This window comes from Dipodomys spectabilis, unplaced genomic scaffold (genome assembly GCF_019054845.1).
Source record: "Dipodomys spectabilis isolate Male_0828 unplaced genomic scaffold, ASM1905484v1 ptg000373l, whole genome shotgun sequence".
NCBI classification, from domain to species: domain Eukaryota; kingdom Metazoa; phylum Chordata; class Mammalia; order Rodentia; family Heteromyidae; genus Dipodomys; species Dipodomys spectabilis.
Window position 1 is genome coordinate 2,551,252 of NW_024871050.1, and position 20,492 is coordinate 2,571,743.

Here is a 20,492-nt window from a genome sequence, read left to right on the forward strand (position 1 = left end):
AGGATTGTACATCCCATAATTAAAACAAAAGTTCAAACCAATTATAAAAAATATTTGCTCTGAAAATGAGCCTAGAAATATGAAATTATTGACGTATCTAAGGAGATGTAGAAAGTAAGTAAGGCTCATGTAGTCAACTTTGAATTATTATACTTTCTCCCTTTTATACCTTCTCCTTTTTTACTTTAGGAAATATATAATTTATAATTTTTGGAGCACTTTGGATGTTAATCCATATACCTGACAGGCAGGTAAATCTGCCATTTAGAAAAAGAGTTCTTGGGGTGACAAAGGACCGGCATTTATAAAGTATAATGTAGTTCATATAAGACCTTTCATTTGACAAGTTTAGAGAAAAAATAAGTTTAGAAGAGCAGGTAAGATGACAGAACTAATGAGCATGGAATTTTTAGCCTGTGAGGATGGGGACAAAAAAACCACACAAGCATTAAAAAACATACATCAAACCTAACTCAGTGACACTGAACTCTCTCCCACTTCTTTCAAGACTTTTACACTGATATGCTGCTTCAGAAAAAAGGCACGGAAGCTTGACATCATCGTGGGCCTGAGAACTATTTTCACTTTTTTCCTGAAATACGAATATTGGACTTTTTTTTTTTTTGGTGCCAGTCCTAGGGTATCAACTCAGGGCCTGGATTGGTTAGAACTCTCTTACTTGAGCCACAGCTCTAATTCCATCTCCTTCGGTGTTTAATTGGAGGTAAGAGTCTCATTTCTGCCTTTGCTGGCTTTGAACTGTGATCCTCAGATCTTAGCCTCCTGAATAGCTAGGATTACAGGCACGAGCCACCAGCACTTGAAAATATTTGGACTATTCTTAATAATTACTACTTACAGGATGTTCTTCATAACAGGTACTTTAATGCTAAAAAATGGTGAAATAATAAATGGAAGGGAATTATGTAACTAAGAAAGAAAAGAGGGGCTGGGAAGGTGGCTCAGCGGTAGAGCGCTTGCCTTGCATGCCTGAGGCCCTGGGTTCGATTCCTCAGCACCACAGAAGCAAAAAGAAAAAAGCCGGAAGTGGTGCTGTGGCTCAAGTGGTAGAGCACTAGCCTTGAACTGAATAGCTGAGGGACAGCGCTCAAGCCAGAATTCAGGCCCCACAATTGTACCCCCCCCCAAAAAAAAAAAAAAGAAAGAAAAGACTCCTACATTTAAAAGAAGTCCTAACATACCCAAAGGTGAGTACTATAACCACATGAAGTGAAGAAGGACTAGGGGTAAGATACAGCCCTTTTTCTGGCAGGCACGAAGCCCTTTTAAAAAAGAAGGTGGTGGGCTGGGAAGGTGGCTCAGTGGTAGAGCGCTTGCCTTGCATGCCTGAGGCCCTGGGTTCCATTCCTCAGCACCACATAAGCAAAAAGAAAAAAGCCAGAAGTGGTGCTGTGGCTCAAGTGGTAGAGCGCTAGCCTTGAACTGAAGAGCTGAGGGACAGTGCTCAGGCCCAGAGTTTAGGCCCCACAACCGGACCCCCCCCCCCCCCCGCCAAAAAAACCCAAAGAGAGTGGTTTGTTTTTTTTTTTAAAAAGGGAAAAGTAGAATATGCATATTTTAAATAGTGATTTTTGTCATTTTGTTATATTATTAAACCACTCAAGAAATAAAAATACAGCCAGGCACTGTGGCTCATGCCTATAATCCTAGCTACACAGTACGCTGCTATATGGAGAATCATGTCTCAAATCCAGCTTGCGGCAGAAATATCCAAGTGAGTCTTCTGTTTCCAAAACAACCAATAAAAAGCTGGCTGTTAGAAGCAGGGCTCAAGTGACAGAGTGTCAGCTGAAGCAAGTAAGTAAAGAAGCTCAAAGCTCTGAGTTCAAACCCCAATACCACCAAATGACAACAAATATAAATATGAGCCTAGAGGCTATTTGTAGGAATTAAGCAACCAGAAACATTAAGAGTGAATTAAGAGCTAGGCATCAAAACAATTCTATACTAGAATATATTTCTTTTTTTAACCCTTTATTAGACTGATTAGTAACTTTTTTCCCCAAATATGCTCATTTAAATACATATGCTACAAGTGTTATATTGGCTACAGATTGAAGGATGCTGAAAATCTAGGATAGACCTTTGCTTGGCTGAAGAGCAGAGTGCCTTGCCGGTGGCATCCATCATTTTGCCAGCTTGGGTTGTGTCACGTTCTGCTTGAAACTTTAAAAAGAGCCCTAGTTCATTTTCTTCCTCTGACATAACTAGAGGGAAAAAAACACAATTGTTTCATCATTTGTTTACACACATGAAGCTGAAATAATTCTCACAGCAATAGCAATCTATGCTAAGAATTATTTGGAGAAAAAAAAAAGACTTTTTTTGGGGTGGGGATGATGGGCCTCCTGCTTGAACTCAAGGCCTGGGCACTGTCCCTGAAGTTTTTCATGCTCAAGACTAGCACTCTACCACTTGCGCCACAGCTCCACTTTCAGCTTTTTTGTTGGTTAGTTGGAGATAAGAGTCTCACAGACTTTCCTGCCAAGGCTGGCTTTGAACTGCAATCTGCAGATCTCAGCCTCCTGAGTATCTAGGATTACGGTATGAGCCACTGGCAACCAGCAAGAGACTTTTTAAGTGAAAATTCCCAGACTTTATTTCTAAAGGTTCTGATTATATTGGTCTGGCAATGTGCTTTTTGTACAAGCACTCCAGATGGCTTTGATGCAGTGAATCAATGATCTTGCTTTGGGAAAACTGGTTATTAGTGACAAATAACAAACCAAAGAAACAAATTAGTATAGCTTAGCTTCAAATGTACAGCTCTACTTTAGGATCACTGCCTTTTGCAAGGCATTTGTTTTATATTTATACTTGTTTATTTCTTCTAGATTTTTATGCATATTCCTCATCTTTCATATTTCTGACCGCCCAGATACCCAAATTCTGCTATAGAAACTCTAAAGGCTGTCTTCTAGTACACTGCTACTTAGTGTGGCCTATGGACTAAAGTCAGTCTAGAATATATGTTACCAGACTGTGAGAAGTAAAGAAATGGAGAAAAACAGTGTAGAGACTTTACTAATTTGCCTGAGTATCTCATAGAGGTTAAACCTAATAATAAAAATTAGGGGAGGGGGAAGGAGGAATTGGGGCGGTGGGGAAGGAAGGGATGGTAGGCGAAAAACAAAGGAGGAGGTAACAATGGTCGATAGGAAATGTACTCATTACCTTACTCATGTAACTGTAGCCCCTCTGTACAGTATCTTTACAATAAAAAACATATAAAAATTATGGGGCTAGACGTGCAACCCATAGATTGAACACATGCTTAGCATGTATAAGACCCTGAGTTCAACCTCAACACACACACACACACACACACACACACACACACACACACACACACACACACACACACACACACACACACACACACCAAATAAAGTTTTCTTGGCATATTTTAAAATTTTAAACATTGTAAATTTCATTTTTATTGCAGACTGTCACATTAGAATTTTTTTTAAAAAAAACAACAAAACATTGGTCTGAGCACAGAGAGTTTCAGGAACACTGATCTAATGTAGCTTCCGTAAGATGGATAAGGGGAAAAAGGCTTTTATGAAGTGTTTCAATTGAGCTACAGTGAATACAAATTCCAGGTCTCATTTAACTTTTCGTCACTGACAGAAAACCGAAGTTAAGAACTGAAAGAGAATCCCGGGTCTCTCTGAGGTAGCAACAGAGCTCAGCCCTCCTCATATGCTGGTTCACCATTGGGCTGCTCCTGAGTGTCTACAGAGTGACTCCACGATGCCGTAATGGCGTAGGATGCCTACATATTCTGTAGTGTCATGTTTCATGAGAACAGTAACAGTTGTGCCATATCCTGAATAACCAAATTGAACCAGAGAGGATTGGATCTAGGGAGTTAGTTTAATATTTTGATTACTTGAAGATGTATATTACCTTTGAGTCAGAACTTCATAAATTATGCCTCAATGAAACTATTAGGGGAAAAAAACCCTCTCATTTTCTTTTGTGTGTGTGTGTATGTGCTGGTACTGGGTACTTGAATTCAGGGCCTTATGCTCTCATTTAACTTTTTTGCTCCATCACCTCTACTTCTGGCTTTTTGCTGGTTAATTGGAAATAAAAGTTTTTTAGATTTTTCTGGCTGAGTCTGGCTTTGAACCATGATTGTCAGATCTTAACCTCCCGAGTAGCTAGGATTATAGGTATGAGCCACTGACACCTGACAAATATTCATCATTTCTGATGGTTCAGAAAGCTGAGAAAATGGGGTTGGGCATTTAATTCAATGGAAAAGATTTTTTTTAGTCCAACAAATGACCTGTTAGGAATGAGAACAGCATCCGCAGAAAGAAGAGTTGGTAACTGAGTCTAATAGGGGATAAAAGAATAAAGTTTGGAGTCAAATTACTAAGCATCAAAATATTTGACCTAGCAGTAAAAGGCCACCGCAACCCATGGACCAAGGTAATCCTGTGATAGGAATGAAAATGTTAAGAAACATTGGCAAGTTTGTATGCTTTGAATTTTGCCCTGAAATCAATCAAATCAACAGGCTCTGAGTTTGGATCTCAGCTCTGAAAAAGAAAAAAAAGCTGAGAAGCTGAAATACTTCATTATCAAGTATCAACTGAGCATAAGTCATCACTGAATCTGTGTCTTACCTTTATCAATGCAGAAAGGTCAGGAGATGAATGTGTGCTACAACCTGCCTCCCACATCTACAGACACATCCCCAGCCAAGTGAGTCTCATAACAAGGTAGAACACTGGAGGCTAGGGTAGCTCACTGAAGGAACAAATGCTTACTATTCAGGAGGCCCTAGATTTAATTCCCAGCACTCAAAACACTCTACTGTCTAAATCTACCATGTTTGTCTAGTATTATTACCAACCAAAGATTAGTGTAAGTCTCCAAGAAATCACACATTTATACACAATTTCAAACTGAAACTATTGAGTGAAGTTTATATATGTATAATCTTTTCTTTATTCTGGAATATCCCTTCATAATGTTAAAAAGATTATTGATCTAAGGGCAAAATTCAAGGCATACAAACTTGTCAATGTTTCTTAACATTTTCATTCCTATAGGATTCCCATGGTCTAGTGGTTATGGTGACCTTTTACTGCTAGGTCAAATATTTTGATGCTTAGTAATTTGACTCCAAACTTTCTTTATTCCTTTATCCCCTATTAGACTCAGTTACCAACTCTTCTTTCTGCAGATGCTGTTCTCATTCCTTAAAGGTCGCTCCTTGGACTAAAAAAAAAATCTTTTCCCCTATATATTCAATTTCTACAAACCCTTGCTTTATTGTTTGGTCTATTTTAAGTGTTTTTCACTTGTAGGAATTCAGAGTTATATTAGTATACCAAACTCAATACCATATGTAACATTCTTATTTTATTACAAAAACTTGTTTATTATTCTTAGGAAAAGAATATAGGCCTGTCAGTTTCACAAAAAATACTAGAGTGATCATATCATATTAGACTTCTTTCTTTAATGGGACAATGCATGGGCTTTAACTGTAAAGTGGTAAGAGTTAATTTACACAGCTTTAAAAAAACCATTCATTGAGTAAATTCTTAGTGAATATTGACTATACTAGACATTTTAGAGTTTGGAGGACACAGATATAAAAAAAAGAGACAATTTTTTGTCCTTAGAGTATATACCAGTGATATAAAATGTTGAATATTGTTAAGTGGATAGGGGGAGTTATGAAGGAGATAGTGGTTGCATTTTAGACATGGGGTTCAGGGAAGACCTCATTAAAAAGATGGCCTTCACAAGATAGCTAAGGGAAGTTAAGAGAATCCACTATACAGACATGCTTGCTGTGAAAGAAATCAACATAGTTCAGTAAGGGCTTGCCACATCTATTAGGTCACTTTACTTAAAGCAAGAGAAGAGATACTAAGGTTGAGTTAACAGAAAAGGTCATGAAGAGAAAAGAATCCAGCAGAGGCAGGAAGGAATGAAGTTTAAGTGGGAAGCCGGGGAAGTGTGTTGTGTGACAGCAAAGTGAAGAAATCTGGTGGGGAAAAAAAAAAAAAAGAAATCTGGTATAGAGCCAGGTACCAATGGCTCACACCTGTAATCCCAGCTACTCAGGAGGCCAGCCTGGGCAGGAAAGTCCATGAGATTCTTATCCTCAGTTAACTACTCAAAGGGCAGAAGTGGAGGTGTGATTCAAGTGGTACAGTGCTAGTATTGAGCGCAAAACCCTCAGGAACAGTGCCCAGACCCTGAGAGTTCAAGCATCAGGACTGGCACACGCACAAAAAAATTTGGAGTGGTAGAGATGAAAATCAGACTCCAGTGAGTATAAGATAAAGCATGAGGACAAATAGAGACTGCAAAATCTGTTGTGTCAAATTTTTCTGTCAGAGGAGCAGAGGAAGGGGGTTGGCTGTAGGGGCCAAGAGAGATATTTTATGTGACACAAGCAAATGTATTTAATACTCTAAGCAATAAAATAGGACACCACCATAATGAATAGGTGTCAGAGAATTGCATGAACTGAAAAAGGAAAAGATATGAGTATGCGAGAACAGGTCACCATAAATACTCATATTTTGCCATAAAACTACTCATAATACAGTTTAATATACTGCTACTTTCCCATTATATTGGAGTCATCAGGTACTAAATGTCATACCATTGAGTCTCAGCTGATATTTCTCCACTATCTTCAGAAGTTCTGTGCATGTTTCTTGAATGGCATGAAAAACCTTGAAAAATAAATTTTATCAGAACAATTTAAAGAATGATGCATATAATTTACAGGTAATTATAAACCAGAACATTTTCTTGCAAGTATCTATTTATAAATATTAAGTTTTCCTGGACTGTGAAATATTTCTTGTAAGTATATATGTGTCTCCTTTTTTTTTTTTTTTTTGGTCAGTTGTGGGGCTTGAACTCTGGGCCTGGGCGCTGTTCCTGCACTCTTCAGCTCAAGGCGAGTGCTCTACCGCTAGAGCCACAGCGCCACTTCCAGTTTTCTAGTGGTTTATTGGAGATAAGAGTCTCACGGACTTTCCTGCCCGGGTTGGCTTTGAACCACGATCCTCAGATCTCAGCCTCCTGAGTAGCTGGGATTACAGGCATGAGCCACTGACACCCAGCCCGATGTGTCTCCTTTTTTTTTGGGGGGGGGGTGTAGTCGTGGGGCTTGAACTCTGGGCTTGGGTGTTGTCCCTCAGCTCTTCAGCTCAAGGCTAGCGCTCTACCACTTGAGCCACAGTGCCACTTCCGGCTTTTTTTTCTTTTTGCTTATGTGGTGCTGAGGAATCGAACCCAGGCCCTCATGCATGCAAGGCAGGCACTCTACCACTGAGCCACCTTCCCAGCCCCCTATGCGTTTACTTTTTAAGCGTTATATCTACTCTTCCTGTTTTGACAGTTTTTGTTTTACTTCTAATGTACACAGCACATTTAAATTTTCTGTAAAAGAGTTGGAGAAAATAGTAATAAAAACATGAGATTAATCTGTGGAATAAGCCAGACACTGGTAGCTTACGCCCGTAATCCTAGTTATTCAGGAGGCTGAGATCTGAGGATCATGGTTCAAAGCCAGCCTGGGCAGGAAAGTCCAGGAGACTCTTGTCTCCCATTAGCCACCAGCAAATCTAAAGTGGTGCTGTGGCTCAAAATGGTAGAGCGCTAGCCTTGACAAAAAGATCTGGGACAGTACCCAAGCACCAAGTTCAAGCCCCACGACCATTAAAAATATCTGTAGAGCCAGGCACTGGTGGCTCACGCCTGTAATCCTAGCTACTCAGGAGGCTGAGATCTGAGGATCGCGGTTCAAAGCCAGCCCGGGCAGGAGAGACCGTGAGACTCCTATCTCCAATAAACCACTAGAAAACCGGAAGTGGCGCTGTAGCTCAAGTGGTAGAGCACTCGCCTTGAGCTGAAGAGCTGAGGGACAGCGCCCAGGCCCAGAGTTCACGACCGACAAAAAAAAAAAAAAATATCTGTAGAATATGTTCTAAACTCAACAACAAACTAAACAACAAAAAGGTGTATCTAATATAAGCTAGATCAAATACTACCAGCTGCAGCTGAAAAAAGAAGACAGTATTACAAAGTGTATTAACTCTGAGTCTGACTTTTTCTGACATCTTCCAAGCAAAACAGTAGATTTACTATAAAAATACATTTAAAATTTTGGTATTCTATTATACAGTATGAATATAGATAACTATAATGTGCTACAGGATTGAAAAAGCCAGAGAAAGGATTTCTGAAGTATTCACTCTAAGAAATGATAAATGTTTGAAAAGATATGTTCAACCTGACTCTGTATTAAACATGTCGAAGATTACATAGTGCCCCACTAAGAAGTTCAGCTTTTATTGTAAGTTTTGATACTAGGTTTTGAAGTCAGGGGCTCCTTCTCACTAAGCCTGCTTGTTCAGCTGATGTTCTAGCACTTAAGCAATAGGTCCAGCCCAACTTTTTGCTAGTTTGTAGATGGGGTCTTGTGGACTTTTCTGCCCAGGCTAGCTTTGAACTTTGATATTTGGATCTTTGCCTCCCGAGTTGCTAGGATTACAGGCATAAGCCATCCTTGTCTGGTTAAATTTCATGTTTTTATTAACCAGTTAAACTATAAGTTAAAATAAAAAAAATTGCTTTTTAATTCTTACAATGGTTGCTAAATGATAACAGAAAATACACGGTAGACTCTCACTTCAAAATTAAGCACATGAAAGTTAGAGACAAAAACATTATTATACACATAATTTTACACATAAACTTAAAAGTTTTCCCAGATAAAGTAGCATAGATTTTTTTAGCATGCAGCCTCATTGTTTTCCCCTCCCCCAGCCTCATTGTTTAAAAGACCTTGACAATGTATAATATTAACTCAATGATTATCAAAAATTATTTTCCAATATTATCAAGAATCCTAAAGTGGCTCATACCTGTAATCCCACCCAAGGAAGGTGTAGGGTGGGTGTAGGGAAGAGAATCACAGTCTGAGCCAAAAAGAGAGAACCAGCAAAAAAGCTCAAAGAGGAGGTGTGACTCGTGAGAGCCAGCCTTGAGTAAAAAAGCCAAGCAGGAATAAGCACAAGGTCCTGAGTTCAAGCCCCAGTACTGGCTTGATCTCTCTCTTTTCACAAACACACACATGCATGCATGCATGCACACACACACACACAATGTTTTTTTTTGAATGCAAAAAACACATATTTATTAAGCATATGATTAACTTAAAAACACCAAGCCAATTTGTTTTAAAGTGCTGCTCATCTAAAACCTTGGACAAAACTATTACCCCAAAGTGAATTTAAAAAACAAACAACAAACAAAAAGTAGATTACACTTGACAACATATATGACACACACAATGTTTATGGAAGAAAATAATTTAAAAGAATGTAAAAAATTAGGATGAAGTGATTATGGTTTTTTTTCCCATAAGTATTGCAGGACTTACTACAATTTTTATTTTTACAATGAAAATATTTCTACAGTTTAAAAATAATACAAATATGGGAGAAAATTCATGTTTTATTCCCAAAATTTGTTTATTGGACAAATTTACAATAAATATAAAGTATGTCACCTATAGGTTATCTGACAATATAAATAATATCTGTGAAATGGTGACAAGTTGTCTTAGTGTTAAAATAACTGATATTACTAGTCACTTTTCTACATTTACTACTGAATCATAAGAGGAATACGTTTTAACACAAACAACAAAGCTTTGTTAACTTGTTATCTATTTCTTCCCGCCCACCCCCATTTGGTGCTAGTACTGGTGCTTGAACTCAGGGCCTTACACTCTTGCTTGACTTTTTGACTCAAGGCTGATGTTCTACCATGTGAGCCACACCTCACTTCTGGCTTTTTGTTAATTGGAGATAACGGTCTCTCAGAGCTGGCTTTGAACCATAATCCTCAGATCTCAGCATCCGTAATAGCCAGTATTATAGGTGTGACCCACCAGTGCTTGGCTTATTTCCATATTTTGTTACAGCAGTGACATAGGTTTATTCACATTTTGAAAAATGAAAATACTTAGTAAACCAAGAAATATTTAATTGGCCCTATTGTTTTAAGAATCCCAACATAATGATTAGATTCTAATCGTAACAGAACTCCTTCTTGGAAATATGTCTAAGAGTTAATATGTGCCTGGTATGCGTAAATCTGCATTTAAAAATTCAGTATTTTTCATTAATTTACATGAGATTGTCTTTAAGTTAGCAGTATAAATGTTTGTAGGTTTTAAATTGCTTCAGGGCAGTTATTCCTTTTATTTAAAATTCCTCAGTAATGGAAGTGATGCTATGGCTCAAAGTGGTAGAGCACTAGCCTTGAACACAAAAAGCTCAGAGACAGTGCCCAGGCCCTAAGTTCAAGTCCCACGATATAGAAAAAAGTTCCTCAATAATATTTTCTCTTAATAACAGACACAAGCTGGGTTTGTGGTACAGCCTATACAAAACCAAACAAAACACAACAACAAAAACTCCAAAGGGCTGGGGATGTAGCTCAGTGGTTAAACATTTGCCTAAAAGCATTGGGCCCTGGGTTTGAGCCTCAGCACGGCAAGAATGAATAAGTGAAGAGAAGCAATATAATAATGAGTATATTATTTCAATTACTTCACTAGTATTTAGCTTTAAAACTACATGTCCCAGCCGGGCACTGGTGGCTCACGCCTGTAATCCTAGCTACTCAGGAGGCTGAGATCTGAGGATCGCGGTTCAAAGCCAGCCCAGGCAGGAAAGACCGTGAGACTCCTATCTCCAATAAACCACCACAAAAAACCGGAAGTGGCGCTGTAGCTCAAGTGGTAGAGCGCTCGCCTTGAGCTGAAGAGCTGAGAGACAGCGCCCAGGCCCAGAGTTCAAGCCCACGACCGACCAAAAAAAAAAAAAACTACATGTCCCAGAGAAATTACCCTAGTTTATTAGATATCTAATCATATTACCAGTTCTGTGATTTTTTTCTCAATTGTGAGAATTGTGACCTCTTATCTAGAAGCTCTGATTGAGAGCTGAAAATAAAGATTCTGTGATCATGCCTTTATCTACAATTGTTGATGTAAAAGCTTATTATAGTCTCCCCTGTACTCCAAAAGAACAACCAGTTCGTGGACACAGAATTTTCAAACTTACCTCAAGTTTAGCATCCAGTTCAGCATCGGATGCAACCACATGCTCATCCTCTTTTTTTCCTGTTGCTTTGATAAAGACCTGTTTTGTTTTCCAATATTTCTTTTGCATTCTGCTGACTACTGACTGGTTATCTTGTGGTCTGAGTTGCCCAAAGGAATCCATGGAGTAACTACAACAAATAGATTAAAATTACTCTTCATCTTAAAAATCAATAATTAGTATCTATTTAGCTAGTCAATATTTAACATCAGTGACAAAGTGAAAAAGTACTAAATGGAACACTGATGTTCAGAGACATGCCGTGCTTGTATTTGTATGGTATAAATGTATGTTATAATTGTAACTTGAAAAAGAAGTAGGGAAAAAAAAGACTAATGATGCGTATTAGTTTTGGTTAGGTAGCAAATGTGATAAAACTAACAATTTTGCAATTATGTCTGGGAATAATTCTATTTGACCAATCTTTACTGAAAGACATTTGTTAGTTTCTAATTTTTACTTTTGTAATAATACTGTAAAACAAAGAAACTTGTATATACACTTTTATATATTCCTAAAGAAAATTTTTTTGTAGTTACAATTGCTATGTAAGTGAATACAGTTTAAAATTTTTTTTCAGAGAGGCAAAGCTTTAGTAACCTACCTTTCTCTAAAGATCACATAAAAGCCTTGATTTTGAATACATCAATAAAACTAAAACCTTCAATATTGAGGTTATTAAAAGAAATAGAGATGGACATAGTCATCAATCTAAAAATGTGGCGCCGACTTTTCCAACAATTTGTAGAGTACAGCTGTTAAAATTTTCACTTCAGGATATATAAATAGGGGCTGAGAATGTGACTTAGTGGTAGAGTGCTTGCCTAGAATGCATGCCAGAAGTAAAGCCCAGGCGCTGGTAGCTCACACCTATAATCCTAGCTACTCAGGAGGCTGAGATCTGAGGATTGCAGTTCAAAGCCAGCCCAGGCAGGAAAGTCCGTGAGACTCTCATCTCCAATCAGCCATCAGAAAACCACAAGTGCTGCTGTGTCTCAAGTGGTAGAGCACTGCCTTGAGCTGAAGAGCTGAGGGACAGCACCCAGGTCCAGAGTTCAAGCCCCACGATGGACTAAAAAAAAAAAGCCAGAAGTGGTGCTGTGGCTCAAGTCGTAGAGCACTAGCCTTGAGCACAGAGAGGCTCAGGGACAGAGCCTAGGCCCTGAATTCAAGATCTAAGACTAGAAAAAAAGAGTAAAAAAAGAAGATACATATATCCCTTGGTAAGTATAGATCATATCTAATAACTAAGTTTGCTAAATTTATCTGTCAACAATTTATTTTATATATATTCAAATAAGATACTTTTTCCTCATGTAAAAAATGTCTTGGGCTGGGAAGTTGGCTCAGTGGTTGAGTGCTTGCTTCGCATGCATGAGGCCCTGGGTTCAATTCCTCAGCACCACATATGCAGAAAAAGCTGGAAGTGGCACTGTGGCTCAAGTGATAGGGCGCTAGCCTTGAGCTGAAGAGCTGAGGGACAGCGCCTAGGCCCAGAGTTCAGCCCTCACAACGGACAAAAACAAAACAAAACAAAACAAAAAAACCAAAAATGTTTGTCTAAGCTGGGCACCCATTGCTCACACCTATAATTTTAGCTACTCAGGAGGCTGAGCTCTGGGGATCGTGGTTCAAAGCCAGCCTGGGCAGGAACATCCATAATAGTCTTGTCTCTACCAGAAAACCAGAAGTGGCACTGTGGCTCAAGTGGTAGAACAGTAGCCTTGAGCTGAAGAGCTCAGGGATAACACCCAGGCCCAGAGTTCTAAGACCCATGACTGTCTAAAAAAAAGTGTATCTAAGTAATTGTTCTAAAATAGTTAACATCTGTAAGGATGTTATAGATTTAAAGAAATGCAAATGTGAAAAGTATTTCTTAGAAGATGTATAAAAGGAAACAATAGTTGACTCAAAGCTTAAATTATTCTGATAACCTTAGACTAGGAACAAAAGGCAAGTATGTGACTCATCCATGATTTCTAGAGCATCAATGGTATGACTGCAATCCTCATACTGGGAAAGAAATAGAGGGTTCTTTCCTTTTTCCTTTGAAGTGCTTACTAATTAAATAAAAATAGGATTTCTAATTTATAAATTACTAGGAGCAAAACAAGGCTGTGGAAAAATTAGCAGAAAGCTAGAATAAGAGGAGTGGGAGGACTAAGGCAATGGAACAAACAGTATAAACCAAGATGCTAGAGTAAGATCAGTTAGTTATTTTAAATGGTCAACACAGACTTCCTTTTAAATACAAAGAAGCTAGTCATATAAAACGGCACACACACACACACACACACACACACACACACACACACAAAACTATATGCTTTTCTGAGATCCACTGAAAACAAGATGACACAGAAGGAATAAAAATAAAGGAATGGGCCTGGGAACATGGCTTAGCGGTAGAGTGCTTGCCTAGCATGCACGAAGCCCTGGGTTTGATTCCTCAGTATCATGTAAACAGAAAAAGCCAGAAGTGGTGCTGTGGCTCAGGTGGTAGAGCACTAGCTTTGAGCACAGAGAGGCTCAGGGACAGAGCTCAGTCCCTGAGTTCAAGCCCCAGGATCAGCAAAAATTAAAAAAAAAAAAAGGAATGGTTTGAGATATACCAAATAAATATAAAGTATCAGGTAAAGTAGACTTAAATAAAAAGTGTAAAATAGAACAGAGGTAAATTCAAAAAGTCCACAAGGTGGCCATTCTTTCACATACGCTGTGAATATTCTCCTTTGGATATATATCCTCTAGGTTCTGGGGCAATCCAGATCAGTCGCCGTTTAACTGCTGATCCTCATGTGCTATCCTGGATAACTTGGCTGGACATAATCTGGAATAGAAAAGAGAGAATTTAATCTTGGGTTCCTAAGGAGCTTGGATTCCATATAAATACCAAACTGTGTGACACACAGTTTTGGGGAAAACTTGCATTTATGCTCTCTGCTCCAGTTTCTGATTGTCAGTGCTCTCAACAGCCTTCAGTTCACCAGAAGCTCTTAGATGAACATTTATGAGGATCAGTCTAATTGTATGACAAGCCATTTATCTTGCCTACTAAATTGACTACAGGCCTGATTATGTAGGAGTTGTCAGCAGACTTATTTTCCTAGTTGACTTCCACATTGACACAAGTCAGACCAAATACTCCTGTACTCTTACCACTCTCTCATCTCCATGAAAGATGAAATTCTCTGTTTTCTATTCCAGATTATGTCTAGCAATTTATCCAGTATAACATATGAGGTTCAGCAGTTAAAGAAACGGCTCCTCCCTTTTCTCTCTGAATGCTACAGTGCTTGCAGAGAATACACGTTCCCTGGCAAGTACAAACAGTGGCTGGGAGGGAGAATTTGCCCAGGTGAGGTTTATATGTTTGTGGAGTTTAGCTGAGGGTACTATTAAGTCTACTTGCCACTGTGGGCAGAACTGGAAGAAAGCAAAGTTTTTCAGACTTGCGAAATCAGATGTCAGAATTCAAGGTTGTCAGAATAACCAGTAATAATTCAGGAGTAATATCCCAGATGGGAAAGAACCAAAAAGGAAATGATCTCCCAAATCTATATACAAAGCCTTCTCAAGACCTGTGCTGATCACTAATCATAAGGCAAGGAAGGAGACCTACTGGTAGCCTAACCTACTTGGCCACACCTTGTCCTAAAAATATAAAAATTGAAGAGAAAAATAAAGACAGTTTCAGATAAGACTTCAGAGAATTCATGGTCAAGGTACTCCTGGACATGCTAATATTTGAGCTGGGGTGGTGCTCAATGGTAAAGTTCTTGCCTAGCATATATGTTCCCTATATCAATTCCCAACTTTAAAAAAAGAATAAATGTTAACAGTCCATCATGAAATAGCTAAATATATGGTATAATAGAGAACTATTCAGCCATAAAAAGAATGGTCATTTGTGATGATGTGTATGAATTTAGAAGACATTATGCAAGGTGAAATAAGCCAGGCCCAGGAAGACAGCTACAGCAGCACAGCGTATTTCAATCCATCTATGACATTCTTCTGTTTTACCATATTGCCTTTGGGTTCTCTGTCCCTTCTGCTTCTCTTATGTGGATCCTTGTGAATACACTGAACCCACCTAGAAGAGGATACCTGTCTCAGGATTCTTAATCACATCTGCCAAATTCACTTTTGCACAAAAGCTTACACATTCTTAGGTTTCAGGAATTAGGAGAATAAGAGATATCTTTGGAGGGTCCTTATTCTACTGTGTCGCCCTTATTCAGCTAAAAGAGAGACTCAAGTAATTTCTGTGAGTCCTTGCACGCTTAAAATGGCTTTATTTTGATCTTCCATTGGAAAATTAGTCTTCCTGTTTTCTAGCATTGCTTTTATGATGGGGATTCTAATCTATCAAATATTCCGACCTTAGTTGAGAAGACAGGTTGAAAGCCGAAGTAGTCCCAGAGCTAGGTATTATATGCTAAACTGTCTAGCTGTAAAGACAGAGGAAACATTCTCCAAGTAAAAGTGCTGCTCTAGTGAAAAGGCAGATGAGAAATGGAGCCAGTCATGTTGCTGATAGGGAGAAGGGTTTATTGGTCTGTGTCTGCCTTAGCCAAAGCCTAGTCAGACAAGGCCCCGACTCTTCAGTTCTATAAAAGCAGAGGGAAGAAGGGAGTTACAGAAGAACATTAGCTACAAGCAGAGTTGCAAGATGAGGCAGGAAGTGCTGCCGGGGAAGCAGGAGACCTGGCGCACGGCACTGATGAGGCGGCTGCGCTTACATACTGACTTCCAATGACAATGACAAAACAGCTCCTGCTGGAGGAAGATGCCATCTAGAGCTTTTCATAGCCAGAGAGACTTCAAAGCTTCAAAGACAACACAACTCTCTTGTTAGGGCCTAGTGCAGCTGGTGACTTTAGGTAGAAGCCAATGCTCATCAGTCATTCTGAAAATCCTAGGTTCCTTAATACTAGGAACTAAGTCTCCTCTGCTTATGCTCTATAAATGGAACGAGCCTGGACAGCAGCACATCTATTTACTACATAGTTTACTTGAAAAAAAAAAAAAGATAAATCCTTTCAAAGTATTTCAGCTAAGCTGGGCACAGTGATGCATGCCACAGTCCCACCTACTCAGGAGGCCAAGAAGAGAAGTGCTATGTGAGTAAAATGCTGTCCAACAGTATTTCTTGCTACAAAGAAATCTGTCCTAAAAGAAGGAGTTGGTAAATTTGACAATTTATTGTGGTGAATTTCATTAATTTCCACAGCATGGCCAGGCATGGTGATAAATGTCTGTCTGGAATCCCAAGCAGAAGGGCCATAAATTCAAGGCCTGCTCAGGAAACACAGAAATCCAGGCTAGCCTGAGCCATGAGACCTTGTCTCCCCCTCCTCACTCCTCACCGCCTGCCAAAAAAAAGATGAGGAAGAAAAAAATTGCCACAGCCACACCAGTTTTCAGCAACCACTGCTTAATCAGTCAGCAGCCATTAGTGAAGACCATTCACTAGCAATAAGATTATGACTTGTTGAGACTAAGTGATTGTTAGCATTTTTGGTAATAAAGTAGTTTAATTAAAGTATGTGTTTTTTAAGACATGACGCTATTGCACACTTAACAGACTGTGGTATAAACGGAATTTCTATATGCAGTGGGAAACCCCAAAAGTTGTCCACCTCACTTTCATATAGTGGCCTGGAACTGAACTCACAGTATCTCCAAGGTATGACTCTCCAAATTGTGTTTGGGCTATAATGCCTAGAGAACATCCCAAACATCACATTCCAGAATGTTGAAATGTCCCAAAGCAAAATCCCTAAAGTCTAAAATCCTCAAAGATCAAAATTCCCAAGCTGGTTCGGTAGTTGTGCACCTGTAGTCCAACAGGAAGCTGGGTTAGGCAGATAACAAGTTTGAGGTTAGTCTTGGCTCTATAGAAAGACTCTTTTTTGTTTGTTTTTGTCGGTCCTGAGGCTTGAATTCTGGGCTTGGGCACTGTCCTTGTGCTCTTCAGCTCAAGGTGAGCGCTCTACTGCTTGAGCCACAGCACCACTTCCTGTTTTTGTTTTTTAACACACATAAACACAAACAAAAACAACCCCACAAACTACAATTCTGGAAAAGATTTAAAAATTGTTTGGGCAAGAGAGATAGTGTTGTAGCTACCTGCCTAGCATGGGTAAAGTTCTGGGCTCATTTTATGTAAAACATAAAATAAATAATTAAAAATATGTTGTAAACATATTATGTTACTTTAGTGTTAAAAAAAATCTGAAATAAATTAATAAAAAAATTGAAAACTAGCTGGGTTGAGTGTGGTGGCTCAAGTCTGTAATCTTAGGTACTTGGGAGACAGAGAGTGAAGAATGGTGGTTGGAAGCCAGAGTGGACAAAGTGCTGGAGACTCCACCTTTTTGGGGGGCAGGAAGTGGGGGGGGGCTGTCCTGGGGCTTGAACGTAAAACCTAGATGCTGTCCGTGGGCCTCTTTGTGCTCAAGGCTAACACTCTACCACTTGAGCCACAGTGCTACTTCCAGCTTTTTCTGAGTAGTTTGTTTGAGATGAAAGTCTCATGGACTTTCCTGCCTGGGCTGGCTTCTAAACGTGATCCTCAGATCTCAGTCTTTTGAGTAGCTAGGATTATAGGCCTGAGCCACTGGTGCCCAGCTGGAGACTCCATCTTATTGGCTGGACATAGTGGCAAGCATTTGTCATCCTAGCAACACAAATGGGAGGATCACTATCTAGGATGACCTGGGCACAGAGCAAGAACTTAACTCAAAAATAACTACCACAAAAAGGACTGATGAGTGGCTCAAGAGGTACTATGCTTTTCAAGCAACTGTGAGGCATTGAGTTCAATCCTTAGTATTACAGGGGGGAAAAAAAGTCATCTTAGGACTTGGGAAGATGAGGCAGGAAGACTGGAGTCACAGGCAGCCTTGAGTTACATAATGAGTTCTTGGCCAGTGTGGGCTATGTACAAAAGATCCTGTTTCAAAAAGAAAATACAGTATCCAGGTATTGGTGGCTCATGTTTGTAATTCTAACTATCTAGGAGTCTAAGCTGGCCCAGAACAAGACTCCATCTCCAAAATAACCAGCAAAAAGCAGGACTGGAGTAGTAGAGTATCAGCGAAGCAAACAGGCTGAGCAAAGGCAAGACCTTGAGATCTCCCCCTGGAGAAACAAACAAAACTCTCATGCGATATGTGAAAATAGGTCAGTAATGACAAATATTAAGATACATAGAACGTGACTTTTAATCATGAATACCAGCAGAGACCTGGAAGTTTTACATCAGAAAAAATGGTAAAATTAAGTGCTGAATGAAAAACAGGCAAAATGGAAAAAAAAAAAAAAAAAAAAGGGAATAAGGAACTTGTTACAAAAACCAGTTCACATAAGGAAACTTTCCAGTTCCAGATATACTTAAGTCTTTCACTGTGGTTGTTAAAGAACATAAAAAGAATAAAATTTTAGCAGTGAGTACTAAAAAAGGCAAAGTTCAAAGGTAAAAAAAAAATTAATTACAGGCTACAATTCACACTAAGATCACAGTCTGTGAGCACGGAACATTAAGTTAATGTTGTATATATAATACTTCATATTTTGATATTCTTCAATTAGTGATATCTTGTTTTAGTAATTGTTTTATGATAAGCATTTATAATAAAAAAATATGGCTTCCTACTTGTTCTACCAGTCTCATGTTTGCACTGGTTGATCTCCAAACACCCTTCTAATTCTAAAATTATAATGATTTGCCTGGCAATTTATAATTACAGGTAATCAGAACAACGCCTTGCAACTAGCTGCACTTCCGTGCCTAGATGTACAACCATTCTGCACTATGAAACACAAACAATTCAAAGAACATTGAATGTTAAGCACGGCTAAATACGAAACGAATGAAAGACCTAGTTCTATAAAAACATATACCTACCACGAGTAGCGGCTATCTGGCCAATAAATGCATAATTAACTCCTAGTAAAGAAGGCGGCACCCGTGGCTACTCCATAAATATTGATGTGAAGATGATTAAAGCAATATCGCCTTACACCCTGCATAGCCTGGGTGGGAATCAAGTAAATCAACACATCCATACTCAGAAGTACAGCTTCCCCACAAGCTACTTCAGTGACCCGGAGTTTATCACAGTTACTGTGCTCTCCTGTCTGACAGGAGCCAGAATCCCGCCCCCTCTCCTGGCGAAGCCACCGCGTAGCCGGTTCGTCGCCTGGCTGGGCTCATCTCCCCCCTTCTCCATCTTGGAGCATCAGGTATCCGCCGCTGACATCATGGCCCAGGTGAGGAGCGGCCGGACACCTGCTCCTCCAGCCCCGGGACCCCGGGGTTTCTGCGCGGACCCCCGCCCTCGCCCCACTGGGAGTTGGTGCATTCCGCAGAGGACCCCACATCGTGTACCTGCCGCCCCCCCGCCCTTCGTAAACAGAGGTCCCCGTTCCCAGGAAGACATCCCCATCACAAAACAATAACAAAATAAAAGATGAGCACCACGCACAAAGGAGGGCAGCAGGGAGGCACCTGAAGGCGGGAGCAGCATCGGAAGCGATCCCCACCTGCGAGAGAAAGCACCCCCACACCACCGGCCCAGGCCGCCGCGCTCGTCCTCCATGGGCTGGGCGGGCGCCCTCCGCAGCTCCGACCCGTCCGGGTGGGGACCCAGCCCCGCCGGGAGCCTCTCCTGACGGGCGGTGAGGGCACAACGGCCGGCAGAGCGGGCACCGGGGCCTGGCCGAGCTGGGAGGCCGCCGGGCCGGGGGTCCCTCGGGGAGTGGAGAGGCCGGCGGGGTCCGGAGAGGCCCCGAGAGGCCGCGTGCGCGCCAGGCCCGCGCCCCCACCCCCCGGTCGCCATGGGAACCAAGGGCTTGGCCTCGGGGCCGCTCAGCCGCCCCACGGGGGAGCGGGCGGACGCGGTCGGGGTCGCTTACCGCGCCCGCTGGAGCCGCGCCGGTCCGTCGCCGCCTGGCTCGCTCGGGCCGCACCCGGCCGCTCGGCGTCCGGACCCCCCTCACCCGTTCCAGCCGCCGCCGCCGCCGCCGCGAGCCCGCGACGCTAGTCGGGCTGCTCCCTCAGCCCGCGCCCCTCCGCTCCGGAGCGTGGAGGTGTCGGGCTCCGCCGCGGAAGGCGGGAGATTTAAACCCGGCGGCCCGGCGCGCGCCTCCGCCGCGCCGCCCTGGCTGCCGCGGCGTCCACGCGCGGGGCTCTCGGACCGGACGTGGTGGGCTCGGGTTTCCCAGGGTCCATCCTGGAGTGGGCTCGGGAACCCTCCCGGCCCGACCCCCGGCCCCGAAGGCGTGTTGACTTAA

General features: G+C 41.0%; 2 protein-coding genes across 3 annotated transcripts in view; one reads left to right on the forward strand and one right to left on the reverse strand.

The window, feature by feature from the left end:
* The window catches only part of Ica1l (islet cell autoantigen 1 like), a 41,680-nt gene extending 21,495 nt beyond the window's left edge, over positions 1–20,185 (reverse strand). For both annotated transcript variants that reach the window (XM_042666984.1, XM_042666983.1), the window contains exons 1-5: positions 20,115–20,185; positions 13,905–14,019; positions 11,151–11,319; positions 6,665–6,737; positions 2,105–2,228 (exon numbers count right to left, since the gene is read on the reverse strand). In XM_042666984.1, the coding sequence (XP_042522918.1) occupies positions 2,105–2,228; positions 6,665–6,737; positions 11,151–11,312 (359 nt within the window). In that variant the 5' untranslated portion in view covers positions 11,313–11,319; positions 13,905–14,019; positions 20,115–20,185. The remainder of the gene's footprint in view (positions 1–2,104; positions 2,229–6,664; positions 6,738–11,150; positions 11,320–13,904; positions 14,020–20,114) is intronic.
* Positions 20,037–20,492, forward strand: LOC122096439 (basic proline-rich protein-like). Its single transcript, XM_042666995.1, has one exon. The coding sequence runs from the start codon at positions 20,037–20,039 to the stop codon at positions 20,490–20,492; it is 456 nt and encodes a 151-aa protein (XP_042522929.1).